General features: G+C 42.5%; 1 protein-coding gene across 1 annotated transcript in view; it reads right to left on the bottom strand.

Moving 5' to 3' along the window:
* Positions 1 to 38: 38 nt before the first annotated feature.
* itgav (integrin, alpha V) overlaps positions 39 to 9,476 on the bottom strand; it is a 67,471-nt gene continuing 58,033 nt past the window's right edge. Inside the window, exons 28-32 of the mRNA XM_079733653.1 lie at positions 9,185 to 9,298; positions 8,959 to 9,072; positions 4,102 to 4,209; positions 3,251 to 3,370; positions 39 to 3,096 (exon numbers count right to left, since the gene is read on the bottom strand). Coding sequence (XP_079589779.1) covers positions 3,004 to 3,096; positions 3,251 to 3,370; positions 4,102 to 4,209; positions 8,959 to 9,072; positions 9,185 to 9,298 — 549 coding nt within the window. The 3' untranslated portion in view covers positions 39 to 3,003. The remainder of the gene's footprint in view (positions 3,097 to 3,250; positions 3,371 to 4,101; positions 4,210 to 8,958; positions 9,073 to 9,184; positions 9,299 to 9,476) is intronic.

The following is a 9,476-nucleotide window of genomic DNA, read 5'->3' as shown; positions in this document are numbered from 1 at the left end:
TCTGATAAGATCAGCAGTAGAAGAACACAGGAGACATGTGACTAATCAAATAGGTTTATTAGAGTTCAAAGGTGAAATCATCTCTGACATGATTAATAATCATTTGGAGCCCAACGTGCAAGAATACATTACATCATAAAAATAGTTAGCCTTGTGACACTCTGGTAGAAAAGAACAAAAAGTGATATATATAGCAACCAAGGTGATCAGCGAGGGGTCTGGTTCTGTTAGACTCTTGGACCGCAGAGACAGGAGGGTATGTGCTTTAAACTGGATTATGACATGATGGGCATCGCTCTACTGTCTCGTTGCCCCCCTGACCTCCTGAAGGGGTGGTCACGGGTCACATGGGTGAAAACTTGTGTGTTGAGTGGTGGATTGTCTCCTTATAGATCAGTTTGTTTACAGATTTGATTTTGTACTTTTATTTGTAGTCAATGTTTTAATAATCACTTATTTTAAATCCCTGGTATGAATGTTTACCCAATATGGGCAAATCCATGCTAAAACCATTACATTAATTATTTGTATTCTCCACATGCTAAAATCATTGTATAAATTATTGAATATCTCCACATACACACGCACACACACATTCAAAGTTGTTATGGAGAAATGCTTGAATCACAACTACAAAAATGTACCAAGAGCCATTAGTACCAATACATAAAAAAACGTAACATATATAATCATACTTAATACCATTATTGAAAACTACTAAGCATCTACAAACCCCTGCATTTTATGGCACATTGTTGGCTAATACCACCTCAACGCTAATCTAACAACACCACCCTGATGACCCTGAAATGTAAATCAAATAGGAATAAAGGTCACGTTCTCGAGGGAATGGTATTATTGCCTCTTCCCCACACAGCAGCAGGATCGAGTAGATCTGCCTTAGGTAACATACTGCATGTTTCTGCCTTAGGTAACATACTATTATGTTTCTGCCTTAGGTCACATACACGGTTACTGTACATACTAGCATGTTTCCTCCTTAGGTCACATGCAAGGTTACATACTAGCATGTTTCCATGCAAAGAGAACCCTGGTTCCCTCTCAATGTAGGCAGATATTTAACCGTTGCGGTGCAGAGGAACGCTTTAGTAGTGGGCGGTACCTCCCATTGTGGTCGTGATATACCTTGTATATAGCCTGGCTCAGCCCGCCTAAGTACTTCCGCTCAATTTGAATTTCCCTTCAGTACTAGGTCTGGGTCTGCGGTATGTTAGTGGGTTTTCTCCGTCTAATTTTTCTGCATCCAATCAGCGAACAGAGGGAGTGGCTGAGATCAATGACGTTAAAGTCGGCTCTCGTTGACGGACATCTTCACGCACATTCCCGGCCAAACATTAGCGTATGGTTATGGCAGATCCAGATTGGCACTGGGCAGATCCAATAGCTTTAAACTTCAACAGACACCCTTCTTCAAGTGAGTTAACGTTTGTCAATTGAGTAGGTCCAGACTCTCTGTACAAATGAAATGAAGTACGAACGTCTGGTAGGACCAGGCTACCTTGTATATATATCTCGGCTTCAATGACGCCTGGTTGACCGACGAGAAGAAAGGTTCTAGTATGGTTCTAGGGGGATCTGGTTCATCAATACGTAAGAGTGTGTCCGGCTAATACAGCATGAAGCAGAGATAAACCCACTCCAGTGTTAGCATTGTTAAGTAAGGGATAATCACCTCAAGGCAGGGCAATAAACAGTTTGATATGCCCGGCCGGGGTGATTATCCCGTTTATTCTAGTTCTTGCTTGACAACATAATAAAACAATTCAAATACTTTAATAATTATGCTTTTTTCTTATTTGTATTGCATGCTTATTAAATGTATACTCTGGTTGAGATCATCTCCCTCAAAAAGTAGTCCCCTTTAATTACGATCGATCAAACATGTTTTGGACACCTCAAAGAGCATTATCCCGCTTATACCATGGTCACTTGCCAAAGAAAAGAATTTAAGATCATTCATTCATATTTTCATGCGTTTTACAATCCAAATATAAAGTTTTTACCCTCCTGTAAGGTTCTTATGCAACTGAAACGTTGCTCACTCTTCCACTAAATAGGACAGATCTTAGCTACAACTTGGCAACGGGAGGTATTCTAGTCCACTGAGCTATGAGCCAGAGAGCTAACGTTATGGATTGTACATATTTATAATTCGAAATTCCACTACCACTACCGGTGGGGGTGCAGATTGCAACCATCTGAATCCCCCCCTGTGAGTGAAGAAGTGTTATATGAGTGAAGACTCATATAACACCACGGTGTGGAGCTCATATGTACCTATAACTCATAACACCACGGTGTGTGTGGAGGTCTTATATATAGAACTCCTATAATGCCATGGTGTGTGTGGAGGTGGGGAGCTCTTCCGGTCCAAGAGGGTTAAGCTTCTTGGACCGGACATTAACACACACAGTCCATCTCATAACACCGCAGTGTGTGGCGCACACAACAACGCTCATTTTAACGCTCCTGGCCAACGACTGTACTACAGGATGAGGATCATTTAATGTGTTTAGTGGGAAGCTCAATCACACACCTTATAGAAACAAAGCACATAGACAGAATAATTGGAATAATCTGCACACAAAAGCTGTAAATAAATGACTGCCAGTGCTTGAGCCAAACTTTATAGCAGCCATGATCTACAGGCGCCAGCTAGAACCCAAAATGTGATTTATAAATCATTACTTTGCTGAGCTATGGGTTCATTCATCTCAATTGAAGGCAGAAATGCAAGTTTGAAAACCACTACACTATCCACCATAAATCAGCTTATTCTAAAATTGAAAGTAAGCATTGTAAGTTTTGTGTGATGTTTGGTGTTAGACCTGCTGCAGGGTTACTCAGTAGGGAACAACATGGGATCATCACCACTTCAAAGGAAATTGAAATACATCATGGCACTGGAGCGCAGTCATATCGTCAGGGGACGCGACTACGTTACCCAGAATCCTCCAGGTGGTAGGTGTTCCCGGAGCGCCACTAGGCATCGGCGTTGCCGTTCTCCTCTGGCTGCAGCTGCTCCTTCTCCGTACAGTCCTCCTGGGGGGGCCGCACCCTCTTGAAGAAACCCACCTATAGGATTAAAAGAGAGGAGGAGACATGAGAGAAAGAGAGGAGACATGAGGGGAGGAGATAAGGAGACATGAGGGGAGGACACATGAGGGTTACCTGATGAAGAGGAGTATACCATAGAGGAGTTACCTTGTACATGATGAAGAGGAGTTACCTTGTACATGATGAAGATGAGCAGGGCCAGCAGCAGGAGTCCGGCCAGGACGGCAAGCGCTACGATCCAGCCCGGGACGGGGGGGGGCATGTCAGTCAACCAGAGCACCGAGACGCTCACCTGATAGATGGATAACAACTTTATTAACCTGGAGATAGTTAACAACTTTATTAACCTGGAGATAGATAACAACTTTATTAACCTGGAAATAGTTAACAACTTTATTAACCTGGAGATAGATAACAACTTTATTAACCTGGAGATAGATAACAATTTTATTAACCTGAGAGCACCGAGACGCTCACGTGATTAGGAGATAGAGAGGCAGAGTGGATAGAGAGGACAGAGAGGATAGAGGACAGAGAGGACAGAGAAGACAGAGGACAGAGGATAGAGAACAGAGAGGATAGAGGACAGAGAGGACAGGACAGAGAGGACAGAGGACAGAGAGGATAGAGAACAGAGAGGATAGAGGACAGAGAGGATAGAGGACAGAGAGGACAGAGGACAGAGAGGATAGAGGACAGAGGACAAAGAGGACATAGGACAGAGAGGATAGAGGACAGAGAGGATGGAGGACAGAGAGGACAGAGAGGATAGAGGACAGAGAGGATAGAGGACCAGACAGCGCAGTCATTTCATTGGTGGCACTGCTAAACACCTGGTCAGAACCACGCCCCCTACCGGGTCCAATCAGAACCACGCCCCCTAGCGGGTCCAATCAGAGCCACGCCCCCTACTGGGTGTGTTCAAATCAGAAACATGCCCCCCTACTGGGTGTGTTCCAATCAGAAACACGCCCCCTACTGGGTGTGTTCCAACACTCAGATGGCCCCGGGCCTTGGACTCACGGTGGTGCTGTTGGAGGGCATCTCAGACACCAGCTTCTTGTACGGCATCTCGATCACACTAAAGGAGGCTGAAGACCTCACCGTGTAGGACCTGTTCTGGTTCTCTGCCTGCACACACACACACACACACACACACACACACATTCTGTTAGATGGATTTACATACGAATGTGTGTTGATACTAAAACTAAATCACTAGATAACACATGCAGTGAAGATTGTTTATGGTGAACATATACTTTATATAAATATACAGTATATATATACACTCTAGATAGTCAGTCTAGCGTAGATGTAAGAGTGTTTGTATATCATATATTACATCTAGTATATATTGTATGTATATTGTATATGTAGTGTATAGTATATATTAAATATATTATAGTGTATATATAGTGTATAGCATGTATCATATCTAGTATATAGTGTATTATAGTGTGTATAGTATACATTAAATATAGTATATACGGTATGTATAGTGTATATCATAGTGTATATTATATATTTATAGTGTATATCATAGTATATATTATATATACAGTGGGGCAAAAAAGTATTTAGTCAGCCACCAATTGTGCAAGTTCTCCACTTAAAAAGATGAGAGAGGCCTGTAATTTTCATCATAGGTATACCTCAGCTATGAGAGACAAAATGAAAAAAAAAATCTAGAAAATCACATTGTCTGATTTTTAAAGAATTTATTTGCAAATTATGGTGGAAAATAAGTATTTGGTCAATAACAAAAGGTCATCTCAATACTTTGTTACATGCCCTTTGTTGGCAATGACAGAGGTCAAACGTTTTCGGTAAGTCTTTACAAGGTTTTCACACACTGCTGCTGGTATTTTGGCCCATTCCTCCATGCAGATCTCCTCTAGAGCAGTGATGTTTTTGGGCCACACGGATTTTCAACTCCCTCCAAAGATTTTCTATGGGGTTGAGATCTGGAGACTGGCTAGGCCACTCCAGGACCTTGAAATGCTTCTTATGAAGCCACTCCTTCGTTGCCCGGGCGGTGTGTTTGGGGTCATTGTCATGCTGAAAGACCCAGCCACGTTTCATCTTCAGTGCCCTTGCTGATGGAAGGAGGTTTTCACTCAAAATCTCACAATACATGGCCCCATTCATTCTTTCCGTCATACGGATCAGACGTGCTGGTCCCTTGGCAGAAAAACAGCCCCAAAGCATGATGTTTCCACCCCCATGCTTCACTGTAGGTATGGTGTTCTTTGGATGCAACTCAGCATTCTTTCTCCTCCAAACACGACGAGTTGAGTTTTTACCAAAAAGTTATATTTTGGTTTCATCTGACCATATGACATTCTCCCAATCCTGTTCTGGATCATCCAAATGCTCTCTAGCAAACTTCAAACGGGCCCGGACATGCACTGGCTTTAGCAGGGGGACACGTCTGGCACTGCAGGATTTGAGTCCCTGGCGGCGTAGTGTGTTAGTGATGGTAGCCTTTGTTACTTTGGTCCCAGCTCTCTGGAGGTCATTCACTAGGTCCCCCCGTGTGGTTCTGGGATTTTTGTTCAAGGTTCTTGTGATCATTTTGACCCCACAGGGTGAGATCTTGCGTGGAGCCCCAGATCGAGGGAGATTATCAGTGGTCTTGTATGTATTCCATTTCCTAATAATTGCTCCCACAGTTGATTTCTTCACACCAAGCTGCTTACCTATTGCAGATTCAGACTTCCCAGCCTGGTGCAGGTCTACAATTGTGTTTCTGGTGTCCTTTGACAGCTCTTTGGTCTTGGTCATAGTGGAGTTTGGAGTGTGACTGTTTGAGGTTGTGGACAGGTGTCTTTTATACTGATAAGGAGTTCAAACAGGTGCCATTAATACAGGTAACAAGTGGAGGACAGAGGAGCCTCTTAAAGAAGAAGTTACAGGTCTGTGACAGCCAGAAATCTTGCTGGTTTGTAGTTGACCAAATACTTATTTTCCACCATAATTTGCAAATAAATTCTTAAAAAATCAGACAATGTGATTTTCTGGATTTTTTTTTCATTTTGTCTCTCATAGCTGAGGTTTACCTATGATGAAAATTACAGGCCTCTCTCGTCTTTTTAAGTGGGAGAACTTGCACAATTGGTGGCTGACTAAATACTTTTTTGCCCCACTGTATATAGTGTATATAAAGTGGCTAGTAAATATTTATAGTGTATATATAGCAGTGGAGGCTTCTCCAGTGAGGAGGGAGGAAGATCCTCCTTAACATTGTTGAGAATAAAAAATGTAGATTACCCAGACTTCTAATGAATTAATGCCCTTAAATATGACTACTTTAATGCCTTTGTATATGTTATGTTTGTTTCCCTCTGTAAAGGGACATTAGCACCCCCTATCGCCTATTGACAATTACTCCAGGGAGAACGTTCCTCCCTCAGCCTCCATTGACTCCCATTCTTTTCCCCGAAAGTGTTGGCTGCCGGTGAATAACATGGGGTTCAATGGGAGGGAGGAGGAAAGTCCTACTCTGAGTGGGTGTGACTAGCTAAGGGATCTGGATCCCGCCTACGTCTGTTCATAGCGCATGGCTGCGCTATGAACCAATAAGCAGGAGCCCTGGCTGTGGAGCAGCCTGGAGGGAGGGGTTATCCCCTCAAGTCTAGGCTACGAGAGCCAACGAACCCGCTCAGTCGTATGCCGCGTTTCCACCGAGCCGTGCGCTACTGTTCGTTGCGGTACAGTGCGGCTCTGTTCGCTTATATTGGCGTTTTCGTAACCCGCGGCCGTGCGGAGGCTGTGGCCGGGCTGCGGAGCCCGCGGCCGGGCAGGGCTGCCTGCGGCCGGGCTGCAGGCAGCCCTGTGAAGAGAAATGCCAGAGTAAAGTAATGTATTGTCGAGAGCTGCAGTGCCTGCCATGTAACGCCGTAACATAAAGCTGTGTTGACTTTACTAGTTTCTCTACAGTATAATACACTACAATGTAATGACCACCACTAGCTAGTGGAAAATACATTTGTGTCTAGTACAGTGTTATATTTATATATGTTAGGCTATACATTGAGATGGCAGTGTGCGAAATACCGGATTGATTTTGCTTAGCCAGTGATAGTGATCAGCTGTAGATGGAGATTCCACACTGTTAAAAATACTTCACTTCAAGTAGCCTATAAGTCCTCAAAATAATTCAGCATAGTTGCATTACTGTCACAAGCATAGGCAGCAGTATTCATTATGCACTAAAATGATCCCTGCCAGGGGACAGAGGAGGACTTTCCTCCTCCCTCCCATTGAACCCCATGTTATTCACCGGCCGCCAGTACTTTCAGGGAAATGAATGGGAGTCAACGAAGGCTGAGGGAGGAACGTCCTCCCTGAAGTAATTGTGAAAAGGAGATAGGGGTTGCTAATGTCCCTTTACCCAGGGAATCAAACATTACATATACAAAGGCATTAAAGTAGTCATATTTAAGGGCATTAATTCATTACAGTAGTCTGGGCAATCTACATTTTTTATTCTCAACGATGTTAAGGAGGATCTTCCTCCCTCTCCTCACTGGAGAAGCCTCCACTGGTATAGTGTATATATAGTGTATGTATAGTATATATTTATAGCGCATGTATGGTATAGTATATATTTAAAGTGTATATATAGTATCTATTTATAGTGTATACATAGTGAATAGTGTATATTTATAGTTGATATAGTGTCTATTATATAGTGTATATATAGTGTATATATAGTATATATAGTATATTGTATATATGTATAGTGTATATATAGTGTATATATATTATATATAGTATGTAGTATATATGTATAGTGTTATACATAGTATTTATTATATAGTGTAGTAGAAAGTATATATATATGTAGTAGTAGTGTGTAGTGTGTATATAGTATATATGTTTAGTGAATATATATATAGTGTATATAACTTGAGTGTGTATATGTATAGTGTTTTTATAGTATATATGTATATTATATATGGTGGATATATAGTTCATAATATAGGGGGATTATTTGTTTATCAACACTGCGGATGCGCGTGCAGAAAGATGGCAAAGAAATTTGTTTGACTGGTTGCCATGGTTATCTCTGTGTGGTTAATTTGCAGTTGCGGTGTTAATTAGCGATTTTGTCAGCTTACTGTTACATTAAACTGTACTCAGACAACGCGGTTATATGCTATAGACCCTAGAGTATCTGTGGTATAAAGGCTGGGACGAATTTCAAATTATAAATATGTATACTTTATGTTGAAAGTATAGACCGTCGCGATTTCCATTGTAACGAATGGCGCGGTGATTATTCTTCAAAACGAGAGCTGGTAAATTGTGAAAAATGAATTAAACTGTAATCAGACAACGTGATTATATGCTATAGACCCTAGAGTATCTGTGGTATAAAGGCTGGGACAAATTTCGAATTATAAATATGTACAATCCATAACGTTAGCTCTCTGGCTCATAGCTCAGTGGAATAGAATACCTCCCGTTGCCAAGTCGTAGCTACGGTCCGTCCTATTTATGTGAAAAACTTTATATTTGGATTGTAAAACGCATGAAAATATAAATGAATGACCTTAATTTATTTTCCTTGGCAAGTGACCATGGTATAAGCGGGATAATGCCCTTCAAGGTATCAAAAACATGTTTGATCGATAGTGATTAAAGGGGACTACTTTTTGAGGAAGATGAACTCAAACAGAATATACATTTAATAGGCATGCAATACGAATAAGAAAAAGCCTTATTAAAAGGGTTTGTGCAACCAACCGCACAACAAGACATGATTGCGGCTCTTGTCGCTCTCGTCTCTTTCTGCCAACGACATGCGCGGAGAGCGGGGAGTGACATAGAGTGACGTAGACTGATATATAGTGTATATATAGTGTCTGGTACCCTGAGGAAGTTGTTGACGGCCAGTCTTGAGTTGATGAACAGCGTCGCACCCTGATTTCGCTCCAGACGGCCAACCTGGCAACGCAGCTTTAGGCACGATGCAGTGGTGCAGTCCTACACACACACACACACACACACACACACTCACTGCGTGTCTCTGGCGGCAGAGACCCACAATGTCTTCACAGTGTATAGTTCACATTAACAGGGTGTGTGTGTGTTTTACCAGGATCTGCAGGTGGTCCTGGGGCCGGGGCTCCTCCAGGGCCCTCTTGTGGATGTGGTTTGGCTGCCGGCCCTCGTTCCCTCTGTCTCCAGACTTCTCCACGGTGACCGGGTTCTACACACATACACACAGAGTAGTTACAAGGCAGGACATGTGGGACACGTCAGCAGCATCCATCTTGGTTCTTTGTGCCAATGTGGCGCTCCCATAGGAGGCACCTGTGGACCGTGGAGGTATCATCGCTAAGCCTCTTATTTGACTGACGCTTGTGATTGGTCCCTGCCAAGGTCTG

This window comes from Pollachius pollachius (genome assembly GCF_949987615.1).
Source record: "Pollachius pollachius genome assembly, chromosome: 3".
Taxonomy (NCBI): domain Eukaryota; kingdom Metazoa; phylum Chordata; class Actinopteri; order Gadiformes; family Gadidae; genus Pollachius; species Pollachius pollachius.
The sequence above is the reverse complement of the archived record's forward strand: the minus strand, read 5'-3'. Positions and strand labels throughout refer to the sequence as shown.